Raw genomic sequence first — 26,740 nt, forward strand, 5'->3', positions numbered from 1 at the left:
GCTATATTCAAATCATGATTGAAAAGATGATCGGATTGTGCTATAGAAGGAGGAACTAAGTCCTGAGATTGCCTAATGGATAAAAGGGAAGAAAGCACTGATCGCCCTAACCCATTACGCTTTGAGAAAGCCCCGTGGGCGGGGCGAAAAGCGTCAGCGGGAGGGCCCTGGTGTGTGTCATGTGAGCGCTCACAGAAGTGGAACCACACGTGAACATCATTGATTTCCCCGGAAGAGTACTAGCGTGGACCAGTTTCAAGCTGCGGGGTGACGGCATGTCGGGCGAGCGTGGATGTTTGAGCCCTGAGCAGGAGCTCCCCCGTGAACTGATGCGGTGAAGTCCGGTACCGTAAGTGCGGTGGGAAGTATAGCCACACTCTAACTTTGTTATGCGGGAGAAACACTACCACATGCTGCAGCGCAGTAGGGAGAAAGTGGACATCTCATAGATCACCAATTAGCTGGCATGCAGGTGCAAGCAAGTACGGAATACGCAGATTGAGGCGGAACAAAGCAACACAAGGGCTACTGGCATTCCATATGTTTGGAGGCAGAGACACCTTAAGTAATGTTATAAGTGAACCCAGGAACATACACTATACAGCAATCCAGCTATTGAGACCACGGCTCCATGCAGATCTGAGCAGACATAGATGGCCATGCAGCAGAGTGGGAGTGGAGGCCTCATGGTGTGCGTCGGTGGTGGGCCCACAGAAGTCAGATAGTGATCGGTGGATCAACGTGATCAGCATAGGCGTAAGCTGGGCGATCACTGTTAGATTGTTACCATCACAGTGACATGTGGGATTCAAATCCAGTTATGTGTGTACTCCATGCGCATACCACTATGTTTTTAATGGTTTTATAGGGGTGGGTGATGCTAGACGTCATGCTGGGGTTTTTTTGTATGCCAACATTAAAGCAAGTTTTGTATATGCACATGAAGAGGTCTCGGGTTGTTTGTATGTGAGATTTTGATGTATTGTTACCTGTACCTCTCCTCTGCAAAGAGTGGTGCTACATTGTGAAGCGTCGGCCGCTCGAATAGTTTTGTTTTGCTATACTAGAGTATATACGGTAGTCAAATTTAAATGGAACAGTATCAAATTGTGCAGAATAACTCTACATGGGTCCAGCTTTGTTAACCCATGGTGGGCTAGATCATCTGCTTCTGACATTTCTCACGCTGCTTGTTTTGTTTGTGGTCACTCCCATTCCCTGTCCTTGCAATATTCGACTGGCTCATCAGTCAAATAACCTGGAGGAAGAGCCCGTAGTGTGCATGAACAAATATGAACTGGGCTCGCACCGCACAACTTCTGAACTGAAAAATGTGCACAAGCGCTTTCTTTCACTGGACATGCATGGTTCATAACTAATGCTAGGTACACATGATGCATTTTTTCGGTCAATTTTCCGTTTGATCAATTTTTTTATTTGATTTTCCGGTCGATTTCCAGAAATCTACCAGAAAAACGATCGAAAATAATATCGGACATGATGGAAATTATCTATCGAACCATCTATCTAACACAAAATTGTATGGTGTGTACCTAGCATTACTCATGCCCAGTTCAGAATCGCTTGTTTAACAGCAATGAGCACCCGCAGGCTGTGGAAGGAAAGAAGTCCTCAAACATGGAAGGAAGGACCAGGAAACAATGCGTTGAGTTTAGTTTTCTTGTTATCTTTTTTTGTTTATATAGCTTTTGCCTGTGAGCAAACCTTGCCTTGATAAAGGGGCCATAGGCAGCTACAAAACATTGGCTTTTACATGGAACCAATAAAGATATTTCTTTGGATGTGCCAGCTCTTTACCTGTTTTTAACATTGCATAGAAGGCATCATCCCTCTTTTCTAGCACTCGCTCCACAGGTTTGATCCTTTAGTGTGTGCGAGGCAACACTACAATTCTGGGTCTAAACACACACCTAAAGCAAGCATGCAGCTAATGTTGTCAGATTTGTCATAGACATCTGATCTGCATGCTTGTTCAGGGTCTATAGCTTAATGTATTAGAGGCAGAGGATCAGCATGACAGCCAGGCAATGTGCATTATTTAAAAGGAAATCAACATTTCAGCCTCCATATCCCACTCACCTCGGGTTCCCTTTAATATACACCATAATAAACTGCTGGAATTTTGAAGCTACCTCCCTGCATCCAGCTCTAGCCTATAATCAGCGAATGAGCGAGCGTCACTTCTTAGCAGATGTCCTTACTGCACTCTCCCTGTCTGCAATCTGCCTACCAATCCCCCATTCCACCCCCTCCCCATCCCCAACCACACATAACCTGACATCTGTCCAGACTGACAGCACTGTGTGCTGGAACTGCTCCTGAGCAGCCAATAGTGCTAAACTGAGCATCACTCTTTTTTATCAAAATAGGAATAGGACAATGGCCTCAATTCACTAAGCAGTTAAGACTAGTCTACTGATGGTTTTTAGTCTACTGATGGTTTGGTGTAAATCAGTTGCATCAAGAAGAAATTCACTAATGTTTTAGAGGCTTACCTGTTTTTAGACCTGGTCTAAAACATTTGGTAAAGCAAGAGAAATGATCAAAAGAAGCAATTCACAAATGAGTAGCTATGACTGACATCCTTCTCCTTTGATGAGCTCTCCTCTGCATACAATTAAACTCCTGCATAATTAATTCAAAAGGTTCCATCCTCGCGTCTAAAATACCTCACAGAATTACTTTACCAAAAGAAATCTCTGTCAGAAAAAGTGGGCGTGGTTACTCTTTGTTTGTCTTTGTGAATTGCATCTTTTGATCATTTCCCTTGCTTTACCAACTTAAATACCGAATGTTTTAGACCAAGTCTAAAAACAGGTCTAAAACATTTTACCGAACCATCAGACTAACAACCATCAGTAGACTAGTCTTAACTGCTTAGTGAATTGAGGCCAATTGTAGCAGAAATATACACTCACCTAAAGGATTATTAGGAGCACCACACTAATACGGTGTTTGAATCCCTTTCGCCTTCAGAACTACCTTAATTCTATGTGGCATTGATTCAACAAGGTGCTGAAAGCATTCTTTAGAAATGTTGGCCCATATAGATAGGATAGCATCTTGCAGTTGATGGAGATTTGTGGGATACACAACCAGGGCACAAAGCTCCCGTTCCATCACATCCCAAAGAGGGACTATTGGGTTGAGATGTGGTGACTGTGGGGGCCATTTTAGTACAGTGAACTCATTGTCATGTTCAAGAAACCAATTTGAAATGATTCAAGCTTTGTCACATGGTGCATTATCCTGCTGGAAGTAGTTATCAGAGGATGGGTACATGGTGGTCATGAAGGAATGGACATGGTCAGAAACAATGCTCAGGTAGCCCATGGCATTTAAATGATGCCCAATTGGCACTAAGGGGCCTAAAGTGTGCCAAGAAAACATCCCCCACACAATTACACCACCACCGCCACCATTACACCACCACCAACAACAACAACAAGGCATGATGGATCCATGTTTTCATTCTGTTTACGCCAAATTCTGACTCTATCGAGACTCATCAGACCAGGCAACATTTTTCCAATCTTCAACTGTCCAATTTTGGTGCAAATTGTAGCCTCTTTTTCCTATTTGTAGTAGAGATGAGTGGTACTCTGTGGGAACTTCTGCTGTTGTAGCCCATCTGAATCAAGGTTGTGCGTGTTGTGGCTTCACAAATGCTTTGCTGCATACCTCGGTTGTAACAAGTGGTTATTTCAGTCAACGTTGCTCTTCTATCAGCTTGAATCAGTCGGCCCATTCTCCTCTGACCTCTAGCATCAACAAGGCCACATACTAGATGTTTTTCTCTTTTCACACCTTTCTTTGTAAACCCTAGAAATGGTTGTGCATGAAAATCCCAGTAACTGAGCAGATTGTGAAATACTCAGACCAGCCCGTCAGGCACCAACAGCCATGCCATGCTCAAAATTGCTTAAATCGCCTTTCTTTCCCATTCTGACATTCAGTTTGGAGTTCAAGAGATTATCTTGGCCGGACCACACCCCTAAATGCATTGAAGCAACTGCCGTGTGATCTGGTTGATTAGATAATTGCATTAATGAGAAATTGAACAGGTGTTCCTAATAATCCTTTAGGTGAGTGTAGATTTCTGATGCCAAACATTGATTTGTTAAAAAATAAAATACACTTCATGATTCTTAAATACATTTTGTAGCTGAACTAGATTTCCCTTAATCCATTGTTTTATGCTGCGTTGAGAAAAACCAAACCATCAGGTAGTGATTTGTTTACATTGAATTTAAAGAGGAACTGTACTCAAAATAACATAATAAATAAAATTGCTTAAATATTTATAAATAATTTAGTCACTGTTTGCCCATTGTAAAGTCCTTCTTCTCCATGCTTTACTTTCTGAAATTTATCTTAGGTAGCGACACCTTTAGTACTGGCAGGTGATCTCTGCAGAATTTTTGTTTACAGAGAGTCTTAAAGCCAGTAGAAAATATCTCTGGTCTCCCAGAATGCTCTTGTAGGGAGGGAGTTGTGCATAATAAAAAACAGCCTAGGCTAAGCCTCAGTGGGATGGCGGGGCTTCATACCAGTATACACAGCTATAGGAAGTATTTTTGATGCTGAAACCAGGATATGTAATGTAAAAATGTGTATTTTGAATAATTTACTGCATTCTACTTTGTCACTACAGTGCCTCTTTAAACATAAATCTGTGTAGTTCATGGATTGATTTACTTCCACTTGTTCTGATGATTGGCAGTGTGTAGCTATTTTCATTCATGTTTTCCCTTCACCATTGCTATGTGTGTATATATATCGCTGACACGCTTTACACTTGCGCTGTGCATGCTGATCAATAATGGCTGATAACTGTCCCTTTTTCACGTTTGCTATTAATAGAAATGTTTCATGGCTACAGCTGCCTAATGAGCAGTAGTTACATGACTGAACATTGACCTGAAGCTGTTCCCAATGTAAATGTGTAAGATCCTCCCTTCAGTATATCGCAGCATGTATGATGATTTGTGTTTGTTTGGGCGGCTGGTCCCTTTACACGTGAATGAAAGATTATGTTAGGCTGACACTGCATAGAAAGTCACTGGTAACGACATCTTGACTTGTCATTCTGGGAAGCTGGTAACGCTGGGGGATGGTGTGACTTACAAAATACTGCAGACTCCTCACTCTGCCTCACTTCTGCACCTCAGCTGAGGCTCTCACTGCTCCTGGCTGCTTTCATGCAGGATTTTTTGTTGCTTTACAGATAAGAAGATGCTGGAGAGCAGCAGACACCACCATGACGCCCAGACGCTGGGAATCGGCAAAGCCATCGCTGTGCTTACATCAGGGGGCGATGCACAAGGTAATCACAGTCTCCCTTTTTTTCATACGTAGCTTTGTCCTTTCTGGTATTGTTCTAATCTCAGTGAAGTAAGCCTGGAATTAAATGAATAAAGAGGGTGATCCCATTGATGGGCGTCTGAAAACGTTACATGCTGTGGTGTTTGTGTCTCTGCCTGTGATACATTCTGAATGATGGACCCAGCAATGCACAAGTATGCAGCCCTGATTCCACTGCTTGCATGATTCCAGGTCAGTGACTCTGGAACTACTGAAGCAGCAACACCAATACTCTTTAATTATATATGGCAGGTTTTTCAGGACCCTGTTAAAATGCACAAACACAAAATGTGGAGAAGTATCTCATGGTGAAAAGAAAAAAAAATGTTGAAAAAAAATATGAACGTGTAGCGGTAATAAAGAAAGCCATACTATTGCATTGCTGAATGGCTTCTAGCAGTGTCAAGGGGACCGCAACAAGTGACGATAAAGGTGCGATAACTGATAGCAGGACGCAGCAGGTGACTTCCTCCCAGTGACTGGCATTAGTATTGCCAATTTTCTGATGGTGATATCGATGCAGGGATTTTCAACCCCAAGAGGAAAGCTGGAAGGCAGCAGAAAAGGAAGCTTCGTGATATGGCTTACTGCTGATTTGTTACCACTGCTTTATAATTAGGAGTAGAGAGTAAATAATGGAGAGAATTGGGTGATAATTATATATCGTTGAATGATTGTGCTGTTATACATTGTCTTAGTAAATGGCAACTGGCTAGACTTTAGTTGGCATGTAGAAAAAGAATGAAATAGCCTAAATATTCCCAAAGACTATATATAGATCAGTGTAGCAACCAGTTGGGTATTTAGCATTTTCCTCCAGTATTTATATATACAGGTGGAACTCGAAAAATTAGAATATCGTGCAAAAGTCCATTTATTTCAGTAGTTCAACTTTAAAGGATACCCGAGGTGACATGTGACATGATGAGATAGACATGTGTATGTACAGTGCCATGCACACACATACCTATGATGTGTTCCTTTTTTTTTCTTTCTCAGCCAGAAAGAGTTAAATATCAGGTATGTAAGTGGCTGACTCAGTCCTGACTCAGACAGGAAGAGACTGAAATGTGACCCTCACTGATAAGAAATTCCAATTATAAAACACTTTCCTAGCAGAAAATGGCTTCTGAGAGCAGGAAGGAGATAAAGAGTCAATAGTTCATAGATTTTAGCTCTGGCATACTTTAATGAATGTGTCATTATGCAGAAACAATAAAACAGTTAAAACTTGAGAAGTAGATTTAAACATAAAATATAACTGAGGAATATCTTAAAAAGTCATTTTTAGGAGAAGGAAGATAGATACAATTGTTTATTTCATTAGTTTATTTTTGCCTTGGGTGTCCTTTAAAGGTGAAACTAAGATATGAAATAGGAACCCTTTGCAGGTGTTTTGGATTAATTAGCTGTTTAGAGTCTGACACTTTGAGCCTAGAATATTAAAATATTCCGTGGGCAGTACGGTAGCGTAGTGATTAGCTCTCTCGCCTTGCAGCGCTGGGTCCCTGGTTCGAATCCCGGCCAGGGCACTATCTGCAAAGAGTTTGTATGTTCTCTCCGTGTCTGCGTGGGTTTCTTCCGGGCACTCCGGTTTCCTCCCACATTCCAAAAACATACAGATAAGTTAATTGGCTCCCCCTAAAAATTGTCCCTAGACTACAGTACTTACACTACATAATATAGACATATGGCAATGGTAGGGATTAGATTGTGAGCTCCTTTGAGGGACAGTTAGTGACGATATATATATACACTGTACAGCGCTGCGTAATATGTCGGCGCTATATAAATACTAAATAATAATAATAAATACTTTGTGAAGCTTTTACTGTGAAGATTATTGTGCATTGGTCGTACACATATTTATTTTTTCATCATAATCTGGTATATATATATATATATATATATATATATATATATATATATATATATATATATATATATATATATATATATATATATATATATATATTCTTATACGGTTAAATAACTTTTTTTTTTTCCAAATAATGTATAAGTAACAGTGAATCGTCCGATTAAATCCAAAATCTGATATCTCTCATACCTATGCAGTATATAGTACTAAAAGTTAAAGTGAACCTCTGGACTACAAATTACTCAACAGAACTGAAAAGGCTTGGTGTTTCTTTAACAGTTTCACAGCATCCAAACTTTGTTTTTCTTACCAAAGCATCTTTTTTAGCTGCATTTTTATCTAAGCTCCACCCATCAAAGAAAAAAAGCCCGGGCTTTTTTCCCTGATGCTGTGCAAAGCATGATGGGATTTCCTATGTTGTTGTTCACGTTGCCTAGCAACTGGGAGAGGTGCTCAGGACACAAGACAGTTGGAACTGTGTCTCATGCTCCCTGTCACCTCCTTTCAACCAAAAAGATGGTTGCCATCATGAAATCAAACATTTGCCTGTTCTTTTAAAACAGGGTGGTTAAGAGATTATATTACCTATCTATTTTAATTAACATAACTAATGTAACTTAATGACAGTATGTTAGTTTAGGCTGGAGTTCCTCTTTAAAGAGCAACAGTAGTAAAAATAATGCAATTAATAAAATTGCTTATTTTATTTTATTTTTTTACAAAATCCAGTTATAAATGATGTAGTCAGTGTTTGCCCATTGTAAAATCTCTCCTCACGCTTATATACATACTAAAATGTATCACAAGTGGCAACAGCTTTAGTCAGTTTACTGTGAGTTCCAAAGCCGGTAAAAAATATACCTGGTCTCCCAGAATGCTCAGGGAAGTGGGATTCCACATAGCTAGCTAATTACCAGCCTAGGCTAAACATCATTGGGGAGGGGGGAGGCTACACTCAATATACAACAATATATAGTTATGGGAAGTGTTTTGTATAGGAAGTATGCTGAAACCAGGAAACTAACCATAACAGTGGGTATCCTGAATAGTTCACTGCATTCTACTATATGTCTCTACAGCTTTCGTAAATACATTATCATTACAGCACAGAGGGAAAAATATTCAACCAAATTGTTTCAGTATTATATTGTGTCCAACTCACAATATACTACAAAAAACACATATGCAATAGCATGACTGTAGACCACAGTGGTCTAGTTTTGAGTATTTTTTTTTTCACTTTGGGTCACCTCATAGCCTGATTTACTACATAGAAAATCATATTCCAGACTGATTCAATAGGATTTACTCAGGACAAATTAAAACGTACAGACAATTCAAGTCTCATCAATTTACTACACCAGTCAGTAGACCATCAACTCTTGTGTAACTACGTGTCCAAGGGTTCCGTGCGTGCCTAAGGCTGTACAAGTTCCACTAGATTGCTGGCAGGTCACTTAGGAACGAACAGATACAGAAAAGGTAGACTTCCACCATGTAGTGCCTCTGTCCTTGTCTGACTTTAAACAGCTCAAAAAAATACTATTCCAGGAGTTCAACTGCATAAAGGATTAACCCATAACATAATATGCGCCAGAGCGTCACCTCATGCACTTCAGATGGTGGGCCTTCATCAGCATGTTGTAAGGACCACGTGAGGTACACCACAATGGCCTCAATCCTGGTAGCTGTGTGAGGTAAATATTTTTTGTAGGTAAAATACCTTATGCGGTATTTTCCTCTTTTTTAGCAATTCTGTAAGATTTTTCTCCATTTCCAAACATGAGGTAAAACATGAGGTATTTCAGTGGTACGTATGCAGTAAATAAATATTAGTAGTCTTTAATTGTCTTCCATAAGTTAGGCTAGTTTTTTTTGAGGGGGGGGGGGGGGGGAAGGTGTATTTGATTATGTAACAACCTCTCCTCAGAGAGTCTCTGAGGAAGCAAGTGTTTGTGTACTTGTGAAACGGCTGTTAGACCAGCCCTGTGCACCCTTTTCTGTCGGATTGTGGGGATGAAATAAAAGGTGGATTCGGCAGCTTTTTGGTGCCCGGACTCTTTCTGCTTTTGGTGTTTCTGACAGGGATGGTTTGTGTCTTTGTACAGAAGACTCATGAATTGTCCTGTACAGCTGGCCATACACGCATAATTTTTTTACCAGCTAATTCGACTACAGTGATAGAATGTGTCGGTTATCTGTGATGCAATGAGCTGCACCGATCATAATTTCGATTGATTTGTGGCAAAAATCAATCGAAATTAGGATCGGACCAGACGGCCCATAGCGTTGCACTGAATCTGACAGTGCAGCCCTGCAGTTCAATAGATTTCATGGTGAAATCTATTGAAAATCTGTGCGCATTGCATGGGGGAATAGATCTCGCACCAATCAGATTCAGAACAGAGAGGGATTGATCTGTTTGCCACATTATATGGCAATCGAACCATGTATTGCTACTTAATACTGCCAGAACAATTCTGAGAGATTAGACATGGGAAAAGCATTTCTCATATTTCCTTGATACTGACCCATCATCCATGCATCTCCCCTTACAGTGCACATATCCGTTTGAGGTGGTAGATAATCTATGAAAATGATTGGGGCTTCCTCTAAGGCAGGCCATGCATTGATTTTTACTGGCAAATCCAATCACTATGATCAAATCTGCTGGTTATCTGTGACACAATGAACTGCATCAATCCTATTTTGATCGATTCATGGCAAAAACGGATTAAATTACAATAGGATTGAACAGTAATTTTCGGTCAAACAGACCTGGCCCATACCGTTGCATTGCAGTTCGATAGATTTTCAATAGATTTCATGGTGAAATCTTTTAAGAAATCTGTGCGCAGTGTATGATCTCTCTCCAGTCAGATTCAGATCAGAGAGGGATTGATCTGTTTGCCACATTGGGCAGAAATCTATGCGTGTATGGTCACCTTTACGTACTTCAGTTAGTTAAAATCTCCTCCTTCCCCAGGCAGCACAGTTGTCAAATGTAGACATGAAAGTCACCTTATCTGCGTAGTCTGCCGGGTTATGTCACTTCAGTGTCTTCAGGCTGAGACCTCCAGTGAATATAATCCCAGTGATCCACTGACCTTGCTGTCAGAGCACATGGCTACATCCTATCCACTTTCCACTAAACCATTTATCACCCTTTGGGCCTGTGTCCTACTGAGGATCATCTCTTATAACCGCATTATTGGGAATTTTCATTCTATATACAGTGGTTTGCAAAAGTATTTGGCCCCCTTGAAGTTTTCCACATTTTGTCATATTACTGCCACAAACATGAATCAATTTTATTGGAATTCCACGTGAAAGAACAATACAAAGTGGTGTACATGTGAGAAGTGGATCGAAAATCATACATGATTCCAAACATTTTTTTACAAATAAATAACTGCAAAGTAGAGTGTGCGTAATTATTCAGCCCCCTTTGGTCTGAGTGCAGTCAGTTGCCCATAGACATTGCCTGATGAGTGCTAATGACTAAATAGAGTGCACCTGTGTGAAATGTAATGTCAGTACAAATACAGCTGCTCTGTGACAGCCTCAAAGGTTGTCTAAGAGAATATTGGGAGCAACAACACCATAAAGTCCAAAGAACACACCAGACAGGTCAGGGATAAAGTTATTGAGAAATTTAAAGCAGGCTTAGGCTACAAAAAGATTTCCAAAACCTTGAACATCCCACAGAGCACTGTACAAGCGATCATTCAGAAATGGAAGGAGTATGGCACAACTGTAAACCTACCAAGACAAGGCCATCCACCTAAACTCACAGGCCGAACAAGGAGAGCGCTGATCAGAAATGCAGTCAAGGGGCCCATGGTGACTCTGAACGAGCTGCAGAGATCTACAGCTCAGGTGGGGGAATCTGTCCATAGGACAACTATTAGTTGTGCACTGCACAAAGTTGGCCTTTGTGGAAGAGTGGCTGGAAGAAAGCCATTGTTAACAAGCCATGTGGGGGACACAGCAACCATGTGGAAGAAGGTGCTCTGGTCAGATGAGACCAAAATGGAACTTTTTGGCCAAAATGCAAAACGCTATGTGTCGCAGAAAACTAACACTGCACATCACTCTGAACACACCATCCCCACTGTCAAATATGGTGGTGGCAGCATCATGCTCGGGGGGTGCATCTCTTCAGCAGGGACAGGGAAGCTGGTCAGAGTTGATGGGAAGATGGATGGAACAAAATACAGGGCAATTTTCTTGGAAGAAAACCTCTTGGAGTCTGCAAAAGACTTGAGACTGGGGTGGAGGTTCACCTTCCAGCAGGACAATGACCCTAAATATAAAGGCAGGGCAACAATGGAATGGTTTAAAACTAAACATATACATGTGTTAGAATGGCCCAGTCAAAGTCCAGATCTAAATCCAATCGAGAATCTGTGGCAAGGTCTGAAAACTGCTGTTCACAAACGCTGTCCATCAAATCTGACTGAGCTGGAGCTGTTTTACAAAGAAGAATGGGCAAGGATTTCAGTCTCTAGATGTGCAAAGCTGGTAGAGACCTACCCTAAAAGACTGGCAGCTGTAATTGCAGCAAAAGGTGGTTCTACAAAGTATTGACTCAGGGGGCTGAATAATTACGCACACCCCACTTTGCAGTTATTTTGTATTTTTTTTTTATTTTTAGAATCATGTATGATTTTCGTTTCACTTCTCACGTTTACACCACTTTGTATTGGTCTATCACGTGGAATTTCAATAACATTGATTCATGTTTGTGGCAGTAATATGACAAAATGGCCGTATGCAACTAACTTTTTCACCTGAGTTATCTCCTTGGAGATAGCTTTCATCTTCTCTTTAAACTAACTTTTCAGCATTTTACAATTGAAAAATTACCCAAACGTTGGTGAAAAAGTGCTATCAAATTCATTTTGAGTGTTTTCTTGCTCTCTGGTGGCTTAAAAGGCATTTTATGACAAGTTGTGAAAATATCAACTAGGAGAAATCTCAGGAGAAAAAGTGAATTGCATATGGGCCAATGTGGAAAACTTCGAGGGGGCCGAATACTTTTGCAAACCACTGTACATTTTCCATTAAAGCAAACCTAAAGTTACAAAAACGATATAATGAATTGTATGTGTAGTATAGATTATTAATAAAACATTAGTAGCAAAAAAAAAAAAAGTATTGTATTTTTATTTGCAGTTATATAGCTTTTTTTTTTAGAACATTGCATCATTCTGTCACATTTGCAGCTTTAAAACCACACTCTGTTTTTTAAGCTGTAAAACAAAGCAGAAATAATGACCCTTTGAACTTTCTTGCAGTGAAACCTTATCTCAAGCTGCCTCTCCCTCTTTCTTGGCTGTTTAAGTGCTTCAGAAAACAGAACTGTATTTGACCCAAGTTGGGTCGGAGAGCTCAGAGAAGCTCTTTTGCATAGATAACTTAAGTTTTTTTTTTAACGCTTCCTGTGCTGGAAAACAACATGAAACGCTTTTCTTTTCTACTTATGTTCTATTTCTTAGCTGTACTACACATACAATTATCTCACAAGTTTATTTTCACTTTAGGTTTGCATTAAGTGTAATTTCTCTTTCTTTGGCCTCAATTCACTAAGCTTATCTCCTGTCTTTAATAACTCTTCTAGAGTTGTTACCATGGTGATAAGGCATGTAGTATTCAGGAAACATTTTACCTCTGGCAAACCTAAAGTTAACTCTTCTGTCTTTAAAGGATACCACAACTGAAATGTGACATAATGAGATAGACATGTATCAGTGAGGGTCACACTGTAGTCACTTCCTGTCTGAGTCAGGACTGAGTCAGCCACTTACATACCTGATATTTAACTCTTTCAGGCAGAGAAAGCAAAAAGGAACACAGCATAGTTATCTGTGTACTAGGCACTGTACATACACATGTCTATCTCATTATGTCACATTTCAGTTGTGGTATCCTTTAAGTTAACTCTCCAATCCTTAAAATAACTCCAGAGTTAGACAGGCTGTTAATTAACTGCGTGTGAAATTAACTACAGAGGAGGTAAATTAACTACAGATGAGGTTCTTCTCAAAAAATTAGCATATTGTGATAAAGTTCATTATTTTCTGTAATGTACTGATAAACATTAGACTTTCATATATTTTAGATTCATTACACACAACTGAAGTAGTTCAAGCCTTTTATTGTTTTAATATTGATGATTTTGGCGTACAGCTCATGAAAACCTAAATTCCTGTCTCAAAAAATTAGCATATCATGAAAAGGTTCTCTAAACGAGCAATTAACCTAATCATCTGAATCAACTAATTAACTCTTAACACCTGCAAAAGATTCCTGAGGCTTTTAAAAACTCCCAGCCTGGTTCATTACTAAAAACCGCAATCATGGGTAAGACTGCCGACCTGACTGCTGTCCAGAAGGCCATCAGTGACACCCTCAAGCAAGAGGGTAAGACACAGAAAGACATTTCTGAACGAATAGGCTGTTCCCAGAGTGCTGTATCAAGGCACCTCAGTTGGAAGTCTGTGGGAAGGAAAAAGTGTGGCAGAAAACGCTGCACAATGAGAAGAGGTGACAGGACCCTGAGGAAGATTGTGGAGAAGGACAAAAGGATTCCCGACCAAGTATTGAGTGCATAACTGAACATAATTATTTGAAGGTTGACTTTTTTTGTTTTAAAAACACTTTGCTTTTATTGGTCGGATGAAATATGCTAATTTTTTGAGATAGGAATTTTGGGTTTTCATGAGCTGTATGCCAAAATCATCAATATTAAAACAATAAAAGGCTTGAACTACTTCAGTTGTGTGTAATGAATCTACAATATATGAAAGTCTAATGTTTATCAGTACATTACAGAAAATAATGAACTTTATCACAATATGCTAATTTTTTGAGAAGGACCTGTATTTATATTCATCTTCCTTAGGTATTTTATAATGATTGCATAAAAATTCTAATTAATTCTAATCTTGTTCTCCAAAAAGTTTGTCCAACGTGTCTATACCTGCTTCTATCCAGTTATGAAAGGATATTTGTTTAATAACATTAGACACATTGATTAGAGGTATGTGTAATTGGGTAGCTAATATTATTATTGGATACTTTATCACATTATTTCCAAATGTTTAATGTTTGATATATAATTGGATTAGATACTCGTTTTGTAGTTTTCCAAGTTAGATTGTTTCCAAAAAAATCTTATATGATGTATATGGAATTTGTTTTTGTTCTATTCCCAACCATTGTTTGGATCTATTTTCATTCCATATAGCTCTGGATTGTTCCAAAAGTGTTGCCTTGTAGTAAAGTTTAATCTCTGGAACACCAAAACCAATTTCTGATTGGTGTAGAGTTAGAATTTTTGTTGAAAATCTAGAGTTTTTATTGATCAGTACAAATTTGTTTAGTATTTTTTGAAGACTAGTAAAGAATTCCTTGGGTACTTTTATTGGTAAATTACGAAAAAGGTATAATAATTGGGATAGTTTTTGCATTTTAAAGGCCACTGTTCTTCCTAACCAGGAAAACTCGAATTTGGATAAGGCTTCTAGTTGATTTTTAAGTCTGGGGATCCAAGGTTCATAATTTTCCTTAAATAGTAAAGGTAAGGAGGGAGTAATATAAGTATTTAATGGATTTATTTGTCCATGCATAAGAAGTAGAATTTTTTAGAGAGGTTGTTAATTCTTGAACCAAATTTACAAGGCAAAATAACCGTTTGCTTCCATTAAGTTTGTAATGAGAAATTTTTAGAAAAGCTATCTAATTCAGTTTTAAGGTTGGGTAAGGATATCAGAGGATCTCTTAGATATAGCAGAGGATCTCTTAGATATAGCAAAATGTCATCCGCATATAATCCGAGTTTTATTTCAGAGTCACCAAGTTCTATTCCTTTAATCAATTTATTTCTTATTTTTTGGGCTAAGGGTTCTAGTGTTAAAATAAATATTAAAGGAGAGAGTAGGCATTATTATTATTATTATTATTTCGTATTTATATAGCGCCGACATATTACGCAGCGCTGTACAGTGTGTATATATATATATATATATATATATATATATATATATATATATATATATTATATATATATATCTTGTCACTAACTGTCCCTCAAAGGAGCTCACAATCTAATCCCTACCATTGCCATATGTCTATATTATGTAGTGTAAATACTGTAGTCTAGGGCCAATTTTTTTTTTTTTTAAGGGGAGCCAATTAACTTATCTGTATGTTTTTGTAATGTGGGAGGAAACCGGAGTGCCCGAAGGAAACCCACGCAGACACGGAGAGAACATACAAACTCTTTGCAGATAGTGCCCTGGCTGGGATTCGAACCAGGGACCCAGCGCTGCAAGGCGAGAGAGCTAACTACTACGCCACCGTGCGTGTTCCATTGGTGATGTTAAAAGGGGTTGATATAGTACCTGAAGATATTACTGATGCTGAAGGTTGAGAATACAAAGCTAAAATTGCATCATATACATAACCAACACAACCAAATTTCTGTAACACATGCGACAAGTAGTTCCAACTCACCCTGTCCAACGCCTTCTCTGCATCCAAAGAGACAAGCAGAGAAGGCGTCCGACAAAGGTTGATCTCATGCACTAGAATTAACAATTTCCTAGTAGCATCACTAGTCTGTCTGTTTGTTTCTAACAAACCCAACCTGGTCGGAGTGGATTAACTGGGGAATTAATGGGGATAATCTATTTGCAATTATTTTAGCATAATGTTTCAAATCTGTGTTTAGGAGGGATATTGGCCTGTAGCTGCTTGGGTCTGAAGGATCTTTGCCTTCTTTGGGAATGGTTGATATCAATGCAGTAAGTGATTCTTTAGGAAAAGCTCCAACATTAGCAACTTCGTTGAACATCTGAGTGAGGGGTTCGATCAAACTATCTTTACATTTTACATAATATTCATTAAGAAACCCATCTGCTCCAGGGGCTTTATCTTTTTTAAGAGATTTAATAGCCATTTCAACTTCATGGTGTTGTAAAGGGATATTTAGTAGTCTTTGTTCAAATTCTTTCAATGATGGTAAATTGACACTTTCCAAATATTTTGTAATCTCTTCATTGGTGGGTATGTGTGTATCTTCTTGTTTGTTTAAATTATATAAGCTCTTGTAATATTTTGCTAAAGCATTGGTTATATCTACTGGGTGGTGTATTCGTTTTCCTGTAAAAGGATGTTTTAACTTTAAAATTCTTCTTGATATTCTTTGACCTTTTATTTTATTGGCCATAACTTTACCGGCTTTAACATATACACTATAAAACTATTGCAAAAATCACTATCTTACAATTTGAATCTCACTCGGGTACAATTAGTCATCAACTCCTTTATATTTTCCAGCATCCCTATGACTAATAGATAATGAATAGAGACCAGATGAGGGACTTTTAACTTTACAATGCCATATAAACCACAGAGTTATTTATAGCAATGGAAGATGATTTTTAAGGTATATTTCCACTACGAGCCACGGTTCCCATAATGCTGCAAAGCCGCAGTCCGAATCGCCATGCCATGCCAAGCACTGCAGTGCGATCTGAATGGCAAACCATTACAGAGGTAGGCAGCATTTCCCTGCAAAATTCACATACATGTTACACATTTTTACGTAAACATTGGAAAGTAGACCTCCTTTACAAGCGTAGATTGGTAGATTTATGAGTACAGGTAGTCCCCGGGTTACATACATCCGGACTTACAAACCACCCACCAAGACCAACGGCATGCCTGTCGCAATGGTGGCACTTTTACATTGAAGTAGAAGAAGAATGAGAGCTTGTTGGAGCTGTGTGACATTTTGGGCACAGTAAATGGCACAGGGGACAATGGGAGAATGCTGGAGACCTAGGATGGCAGAGTGGAGACACAGAGGGGAGCTATCACCAACTATCCCACAGGGGAGCTCACAGTCTATACCCACAATAGTCTAGTGTCCTTATTCTTCTTATTATTATTATAAATTGGGATTTATAATAGTGCCAGCATCTTCCATGATGATATACAGCAAAGTCCCCGTTATATGGAACTCAGGCAACCGGAAGTCTCAACTAACTGGCAAGTCTGAGGGGATAATGGGGACTGTGCTTTGGAGGGGGGGGGGGGGGGGGGGGTTCAGGGCATCAAATACTTACTGTGCCTCCAGGCTGCATCTTCTAACCTTACTGTAGCTCCTAGTGGCTTCTCTGTGTTCGTTCACGGCTCCCAGCATGTCATGTGACCCGATGTAGGTCAGGTGACTCACTGAGAGCCGTACATGGAGGATGCCGGAAAGCCTCTAGGAGCTACATGATGGGTAGAAGTTCCCCCCCCCCCCCCCCCCCCCCCCCCCCGGAGGCTCAGTAAGTATTTTATACTTCACAGGGGGGAGGTTTGTGCTTTTTTGGACTGTTTTTCTCAAGCAACCGGCTAACACATGTATCCAACACCAGGCGATTCTCGCCGGTGCCGGATACCGGGCCTTTGCTGTTTATATTATATTCTAAGGCCAGTTTGTGAGGGAAAGAGTATGTTTTTGTGTATTTTGGGAGAGAAGCCACTAAAACGTGGGAAAGGCATACAGTTTTTGGAAACCATTCATCTTACTGAAAATCATACCTAGGGCCCTCGCACAGTTACTTGTTCCGATATCGCTTGCTGTTACCTCTGCACACTTGATCAACCACGATGTACCGAAATCTTGCAGCATGTCCAATCGATACATGCGACCAATTTTGGCCCGAAATTTGTCGCATTGTGGATTGGGCATGCTCTTGGAAGCACCGGTTTTCATCCAATTCAATAATAGTTTTTGAATCAGATGGTCGAACGGCCGTCACATAGTGTATGGCCACCTTCAGACAATTGATTGTGACTGTTTACTTTAGGGAGATAATCTAGTGTCAGTGGCAGTATCCCACACCGTGACGTGGTGTAGCAATCTGTTTGATCTTAACAGTATCCGGACTTCCTCAGATGAGTCCAGTACAGAAGTGCTAGGCAGGTGTATCTATATATAGCATTAGATTTGTTCCTCGATCCAAAAACCTTTATAGAAAAATATTTAATGCAAAGTACAGTACTGTATAAAGTAAAAATGGTACCTAATAACTGGTAGGTATTCTTTATAAGGAAATAAATATGGCAGCCTCCATGTCCCTCTCAGATCAGTTGTCTTTTAAAGAGGAACTTGAACCCCAATCAGTAGCTGATACCCCCTTTATCTTGAGAAAGCTTTACCTTTTCTCGAATAAATCATCAGGGGAAGTCTGTATAGCTGATATTGTTGTGAAATCCCTCCCACAGTGTGATGTCGTGACCATGGTCTTGACAGTTTTCTGTTTGTAAACCGTGTTGCACTTTGGGCAATAACATCTCATTCCAACTGCAAAGCAAACAGTATCTCCCTCTCCTAAAGAAACATTCTGCAGAGATCACCTGACAGAACTTACACCTGGTACACACCAAACAATCAGATAGATGGGTGGAATAGATCATTTCCAACAGGTCCGATCTGATTTCGGATCATTTTTCTGATCAATTTTGTATAGAAGTGGTCAGAAAATTGATCGGAGATCAGATCAGATCTGTTGGAAATTATCTATTCCACCCATCTATCTTAACAGGAAATTGTATTCTGTGTACAAGGCTTTAAGATATGACCACCTGTAATAAATTTCAGAATGTAAATCAGGGTGATGAAAGATTTTACAATGGCCAAACTACACCTAAATAATTTATAAATGAATACTGTAAAACAAAAAAAAAAGTGCACGCAAACCAAGTTACTTGCAATCCAAGGTTTTACTGTACTGTATTTAGGAGCTGAAAGTCGCTTTTGCTTTTGGGTTGCGTGTTAAAGGACTTTATTTTCTGTAGCTGGATTACATAGCAGCTTTCATTCTCTTCTGCTACACACAGATAGTAGGGATTCCCCTGTATTTTGTCCCTACTCTTAAAACATATCTGTGCAAAATAAAGGTGGACATACACTTATAGATTTGCAGCAGATTCGACCATCAGATAGATTTCTGTCAGATGCCTGTCAAGACGAATCTGACAGGAATCTATCTGATGTGTGCCACACACTAGGAACAGATTTCCAATAGATTTCAGAATGAAATCTATTGGAAATCAATCTAAATGCATTATTGGACCATTCGATCCAATGCTACTCTATGGGCCATTGATCTGCTGCTAGCAGTAGATCAACCTAGATTTTCCATCCTGTCAGATAAAATCGATCGAAATCGGCCACAAATCGATCGATTGAATTGATTTCTGATCGCTCGATCGATTTCATAGAATCGATCGATGGCTGAAATCGACCAGTGTATGGGCCCCTTAACGCAGTAGATGACATGACTTTTTGGGTTTAAAGGAAAACGCCTGCTTTTCTTGTTACACTGCTTTAGAATTTCACAATGATCAACATTTCAAATATATTATATCACTGTCTTTACCTGTATGATCATATGTAAGGCACCAGCCTGCTATTGTGCTGAATGACAAGCTAGCAAAGTGTGTACAATCACCATCCTCAGCTGTCATCCACATATGTATATAAATGAGCTCCAGTCTTCTTTCTCAGCTAAACCCATTCAAGATAAACATTGAATGTAGTGCTGTTTATGCGAATGGCTATAGGAGTACATCAATTCATATTGTGTGTGCTTCTGGACAGTATGATTTACACATGAGTTCTCTTGCTGTCAGTGAAGTACAGAAGGAAAGGTCATGAATGCTCTCTCTGTAGAAATGAAGCCGGTATCCTTCTACCAAGGCAGTTGTGTGCCTTCCCTTCTCCCCCTCCTTTCTGGATGTTCTTGCTGACTTCAAGGATTCTGGAGGTCTGAGAAGTGCCAAGTTGAAGGGCAGCTCTATTCTATAACACTCGCTAGTAATTGCCCAGCCAAATGATAATGTTGTATTTAGGCTGGATTCACACTGTGCACGTAATTATGTGTGTGAACCAGGGTCGTAACTAGAGGGGAGAAGCCCCTGCAATTGCAGGGGGCGCAGAGCTTTGGGAGGCTCAACTACTGATCTTCCCTTCCTCTGATACAGGGTACTATACGTCAGTTCAGTGTTTTTGTGGCTACACTTGTTATGGGTGTGAAGATCATTATGGCCACACTTGTTTTATGACCCTTGTGAGATGAGCCCCAAGGCTGGGAATACCATGAAGGGGAGGCAAGGAAAGGGGTGTGAACATTGGGGGGCGGGGGGCATCCATGTTTCACTGGGGGCCCTATGAATTGTAATTACATTTTTATTTTTATGTTTTTTTATTGCAAGAGTTAATAAACCAATGCCTTATCTATATGGATGAGGCTGTCAGATAAGCAGTGCAGTGGCATTTCTCCTGATAAAAAACACCAAAACCCTTGTATCTGGCTGAACAAACACTATTGATAATAAGAAAGTTCAAAAGCTAACTTTCTTTGTGTAGGAGCTGAGAGGACAAGATTTCAAGTCATGCTGACATGGCTGCTGTTTTACAGTTGACACTTAAAAGTTACTGTTCATACTAATGGTGCCCATACCTCTTACAATAAAAACGTTCAATTTTCCCGTTTATTTGACCAAAACGATCTAATCAAATGTTTTTTTGATTTTTTTTTTTTGATCAAGAAAAACTAACGATTATCCCGTTTTTCCAATAAAAATCTTATCAGACATGTTGGAAAAAATCATTATATTCGATCTAAAGGAATAATCGAACAAAATCATCTAAATCGAAAAAAAAGGGAAAACTGTACCATGTATGGGGGCCTTTACTGTTACATACTTACTGACCATAAAAAACATAAGGCTTCTTGCACACAGGGAAGTTACAGGCGCACGTTAGTGCAGCCTGTAACGCTCCCCCAACGCACAGCAATGTAACACAAGTGGGCTGTTCACACTGCCCACGTGCTGCATGCTGTGCGTTCTATGCGGCTAAGCCGCGTTAGACTGTTTGCACATGCTCAGTCATGTTGGGGAGGAGGGGAGAGCGGCCGGGCACATGGCTAATTAATATTCACTGCACTCAGTGACATGCAGTGTTTACTTCCTGGAGCGGCCGCTCTGTGCGGCGATTGGCCGGGCGGGACCACGTGATGCCGCATGCGTCCAAGAGTACGCATCAAGGCATCACGGACGCCAGAGTGAGCTGCACAACGCGGCTCACTCCGACGTCCACACCAGAGAGCACCAGGCGTTGCGTTAGGGGCACGTTATGTGCCCTATAACGTCCCCTAAACGCAACGTCCTGGTGTGTAACTAGCCTAAAAGTACATTTGGGTACACACTGGCCAAAAACAACTAATTTTACTAGACATTGCATTTAATATTGTGCATTTTACCAGACTAAGGACTACTCTCCCCTTTAAAGAGAGTCTGAAGCGAGAATAAATCTCGCTTCAGACCTCAGAATTAGCAGGGGCATGTGTGCCCCTGCTAAAACGCCGCTATCCTGCGGCTTAACGGGGGTCCCTGATCCCCCAAATCCCCTCCGTAATGCGGGTGAGCGCTTCCTGGTTGGGGCAGGGCTAACCGCCGCAGCCCTGCCCCACGCGCGTCTGTCAGCACGTATCTCCGCCTCTCCCCCGCCCCTCTCAGTCTTCCTTCACTGAGAGGGGCGGGGGAGAGGCGGCGATGCGCCGCTGATAGACGTGACTGGAGGCAGGGCTGCAGCCGTTAGCCCTGCCTCCAGGAGCGACAAAGTCTGCGACCAAGTGTCGCAGTGGGGGGTTTGGGGGTCAAGGGACCCCCGTTTAGCAGCGCTATTGCGGCGGTTTATCAGGGGCACACGTGCCCCTGCTAACTTTGAGCTCTGAAGCGAGATTTATTCTCGCTTCAGAGTCTCTTTAAGGCCCAGTGCACACCAAAAACCTCCAGCAGATCCGCAAAATGCTAGATGTTTTTGAAGCAGATTTTCTAAACATGCCTAGCGTTTTTTGGAGCGTTTTTGTAGCAGATTACAAATATTGTTACAGTAAAGCTGTTACTGAACAGCTACTGTAACAAAAACGCCTGCAAAACCGCTCTGATCTAGCGTTTTTCAGAGCGGTTTTCCACTTTCCTATTCTTTAATATTGAGGCAGAAACGCCTCAGAAATCTAAAAAATGCTGCAGCCCGGGAGTTTGTGTTTGTGGAACAAACGAACCGCTCTGGTGTGCACCATCCTATTCATTTTCATTACCCAAGCGGTTTTCCCCCTGCAAGCGTTTTAAAAAACGCTCAATATTCGCTCCGGTGTGCACCAGCCCTAACTGTAGGATAGACAGCAGTGGAAACTGTGGAAAGTAACAGCAGTGTTCATTCAATCAATTAAGGAAAGATTAACTTTTCTCCTAGGAAATTATTTTTAAACTCCTTTTTAAAATAACTTTTCAGCACTTTGCTATTGAAAAAGTACTAAAAAGTACCTTAACCACTTGAGGACCGTGGTGTTAAACCCCACTAGTGACCAGGCTATCTTTTACTAAAATGGCCACTGCAGCTTTAAGGCCAAGCTGCAGGGCCGCACAACTCGGCACACAAGTGATTCCCCCCCCCCCCCCCTTCTCTCCCCACCAACAGAGCTCTCTGTTGGTGGGTTCTGATCGCTCCACAGTTGCTGTGCTTTTTTTTTTTTAAATATTTATCTTATTTTTTTTTAATAAATGTTGCTGTTTTTTTCCCCTTTATTTTATATTTTTTCCGGTAATCGGCGACTCTCTGGTGAAGTCACACATGCGCTCGTTGCATCATCATGCCGGTCGCCATAAGCGTCCTGCACACGTGCGGTTCTCTAAAGACTGAACCGTGCATGTGCAGGAAGCTTACAGCGTCCTTCGCGATAACTCAACGGGCGTGCGGCGGGGGAGCGCATGCACGACTTCACCAGGCGAGAAAAGGATGCAGGAGGACCTTGCAGGCTACGAGGGCTGGAAGAAGCCTCAGGTAAGTCAAAATTTTATTTTTAAAAGGAGATGAAAAAATATCTCCTAGGAGAAAACTTGGAAGAAAAAGTTAATTGCGTATGGACCTGGGCCCTTATTCATTTCATGTTTTCTCCTTGGTAATATTTACTTATTTTGTCAATAAAATTCCTTTGAAGCCATTAGCAAGCAATAAAATAAATTTGACAGGGCTTCCTCAGCTGCTTTTTGTGCTGAAATGTAGGTAGAAAGGTAGAAAATAAACAACTAGGAGAAATCTCAGGAGAAAAGATTAATTAAATCTTCTGATTATTACTGCACACCGGTAATCTCCTCCTTTATTTAACTTCCTTGCCGGTTATCCCGAACAGAGTTCCGGGGTAAGCCGCCAAGGAGGATTTCTCAGGCCCTGGTGGGCCGATTTGCATGTTTTTTTTGTTACACGCAGCTAGCACTTTGCTAGCTGTGTGTAACATCCGCTCACCGTCGATCCGCCACTAACCGCCGTGCCACCAACCCAGACCCCTTGCGGTCTGAGGGGGGGGGGGGGGGGTCGTGTGGCACGGCCAATCAGTGCCAAGCAGCGCTAAGGGGTGGATCGGGACTCCCTCCGACGCCATGACGTGGATGACGTCGATGACGGCATCCCGATTGTCGCCATGGCGACGGGGAAGCCAAACAGGAAATACCGTTCTGAATGGGATTTAGGGGAAGGGGGATGCTGCTGCACAGTGGCTATCATGTAGCTAGCGCTAGGCTAGCTGCATGATTTAAAAAAAAAAAAAAGTGCTGTGCCGCCCCCTGACGATTTTTTTGAAACGGCAGGGGGTATATATCATATAGTTTTCAGAAGTATTCAATCCTTTTGTTGTAATACGTATTACACTCCTCTCCTGGGACATTGAGCAGAGCATGCGCTGTACTGTCACGCCGGCCGCCGTGATGACGCGAGGCGGCCCGGCGTAGTGACGTATGCGGAAAAGGAGCCCGACACTCGGGGCAACTGTCGCCGGGAGCGGCGGGCCAGCCATTTCTGGAAGAGGCACTGGGAGAAGACCCGGATGTATATCGTGGGACCTTCCGACCAGCACTGGGCTGCAGAAAGCCCCGGGTAAGTTCAAATTTTTATTCTAGTTTGACCTCAGAGTCCCTTTAAATCTACAGTGCTAACCATAATTTTTCATACCCCTTGCAAATGTTGACTTAAAGGGATACTTAAGTAAAAAAAAAAAAAAAATTTTTACTCACCTGGGGCATCCCTCAGCCCCCTGAAGCTGTATGGTGCCCTCGCAGCCTCGCTCCGATCCTCCTGTCCCCTCCGGCGGCTACTTCCGGATTCGGCGACAGCCGCCGACAGGCTGGGAACACGAGAGATTCTCCGCGTTCCCAGCCGCTATATCATATAGCGTATAACATATACGCTATAGCAGTATAGAGGGTGATATAGCGGCTGGGAACGCGGAGAATCACTCGCGTTCCCAGCCTGTCGGCGGCTGTCGCCGAATCCGGAAGTAGCCGCCGGCGGGGACAGGAGGCTCGGAGCGAGGCTGCGAGGGCACCATACGGCTTCAGGGGGCTGAGGGATGCCCCAGGTGAGTAAAAATCATTTATTTATTTTTTTACTTGAGTATCCCTTTAAAGTTACTTTTCAACCAGCAAGTATTTTTTTGACGGGAAATGACATAGGTGTCTCCCAAAAGATAAGAAGATGATGTACAAAAGGCATTATTGTGGAAAAAAAAAACATTTCTCAAATTTTATTTACATTTGTGTCCAGTCCAAAATTATTCATACCCTTCACAAACTGTCACAGTGTGTTCCATACCATTCCAAATAGTCCAAACTGTTCTAAAGTATCCTAATTACCCTGATTATTTGGGAACTGCTGTTTTAATCAACTCAACAGGTGAAAAACAGCAGCTCTCTGCAGCTGATTTGTAGACAGTCATGGCTAAGACAAAGGAGCTCAGTGAGGACCTGTGGCTGCGCATTGTGCCTGCTCACAAGTCAGGAAAGGGCTACAAGGCCATTTCTAAATGTTTTCAAGTTCCAGTAGCTGCAGGGCAAAATATTATTAAAAATACAAGATGTTCCGCACTGTGGAAAATCTGGTCGGAAGCCAAAAGTGACACCTGTGCTGGCCAGGAGGATAGTGAGAGAGGTGATAAAGAATCCAAGGATCACCACCAAGGCCATCCTGGTGAATTTGGGCTCTGCTGGTGGCAATGTCTCAAGGCAGACAATCCAACGGACACTGCATACTGCGGGGTTCTACGGATGCAGACCAAAGAGGACGCCACTTCTCCAGATAAGGCACACACAAACTTGCTTGGCCTTTGCCTTTGCTCATATGGACAAAAAAACGACTCCTGGTCTTCTTAGTTGTGGTCAGATGAAAAAAAAATTGAATTGCATGGTCACAATGATGTTTCCTTCATTTGGTGTAAAAAAGGAGAAGCCTTCAACCCAAAGAACACCAATCCCACTGTCAAACATGGTATAGGGAACCTAATGCTTTGGGGATGTTTTTCAGCCAATGGACCAAGGAACCTAATCACAGTAACTGGCACCATGAAAAAAGAGCAATACATTACTGACATTCAAATCCTTGCACAATCTGGGCCCTGGATACCTGAAGGACTTGTTGCAACTGCATCACACCCCCCACAATCTTAGATCAAACGGATGTAACACCTTGGTCACCCCCAGAGTCCACCTCAAAACCTTTGGAGACAGAGCCTTTTGTCATGCTGCCCCTACACTTTGGAACTCCCTGCCACACCCAATCAGGACAGCTCCATCCCTGGAAGCATTTAAGTCTAAACTGAAAACCTACCGCTTCAGTCTGGCATTCATGAACATCTGACTAGCCTGCAACCCTGTATTAATCTGAGACACAATTCTTCATCTATGCGCTTTGAGTCCTATGGGAGAAAAGCGCTTTACAAATGTTATTGTATTGTATTATTGTATTGTATGAGGATTCTCAACGACAACATCAGGCAGTCTGCAGAGAAACTTGGCCTTGGGCACCAGTAGACATTTTCTGTGTGTTTTGGGTCATTGTCCTGCTGAAAAGTGGTGAAGAAATGCTTAGCAGACAACAAAATTAACATTTTGGAGTGGTCCAGCCAGAGTCTGGACTTGAATTTAATTGAGAATCTGTGGAGTGGGCTAAAAATCAGGGTGATGGCAAGAAGACCCTCCAACCTGAACAATTTGGAGCTCATTGCTAAAGATGAAGAATAGGCAAAAATAACTTTGGAGACATGCAAAAAGCTGGACTGCAATTATAGGAAGCGTTTGATTGCTGTAATAGCCAATAAAGGCTTTTCTATTGATTATTGAGAAGGGTATGAATAATTTTGGACTGGATACTTTTTGCTCAAATGTAAATAAAAGCTGAGAAATGTTTTTTTTTCCCACAATAATGCCTATTGTACATAATCTTATTATCTTTTGGTAGCTTTACAGATGAAATGGGCACACCATCAGGTCTGGGTGCTTGGTGAAGTGACTGTGGCAAAGTCACATCAAATAGTATCATGAACACAGTTCACTGGTTGTATAGCAAGCCTATAGCTT

At 41.2% G+C, this 26,740-nt stretch overlaps 1 protein-coding gene across 1 annotated transcript in view; it reads left to right on the top strand.

The window, feature by feature from the left end:
• LOC137545754 (ATP-dependent 6-phosphofructokinase, muscle type) overlaps positions 1–26,740 on the top strand; it is a 159,608-nt gene that overhangs the window by 45,882 nt on the left and 86,986 nt on the right. The window contains exon 3 of the mRNA XM_068267343.1: positions 5,249–5,347. Coding sequence (XP_068123444.1) covers positions 5,249–5,347 — 99 coding nt within the window. The remainder of the gene's footprint in view (positions 1–5,248; positions 5,348–26,740) is intronic.

This window comes from Hyperolius riggenbachi, chromosome 2 (assembly GCF_040937935.1).
Source record: "Hyperolius riggenbachi isolate aHypRig1 chromosome 2, aHypRig1.pri, whole genome shotgun sequence".
NCBI lineage: Eukaryota > Metazoa > Chordata > Amphibia > Anura > Hyperoliidae > Hyperolius > Hyperolius riggenbachi.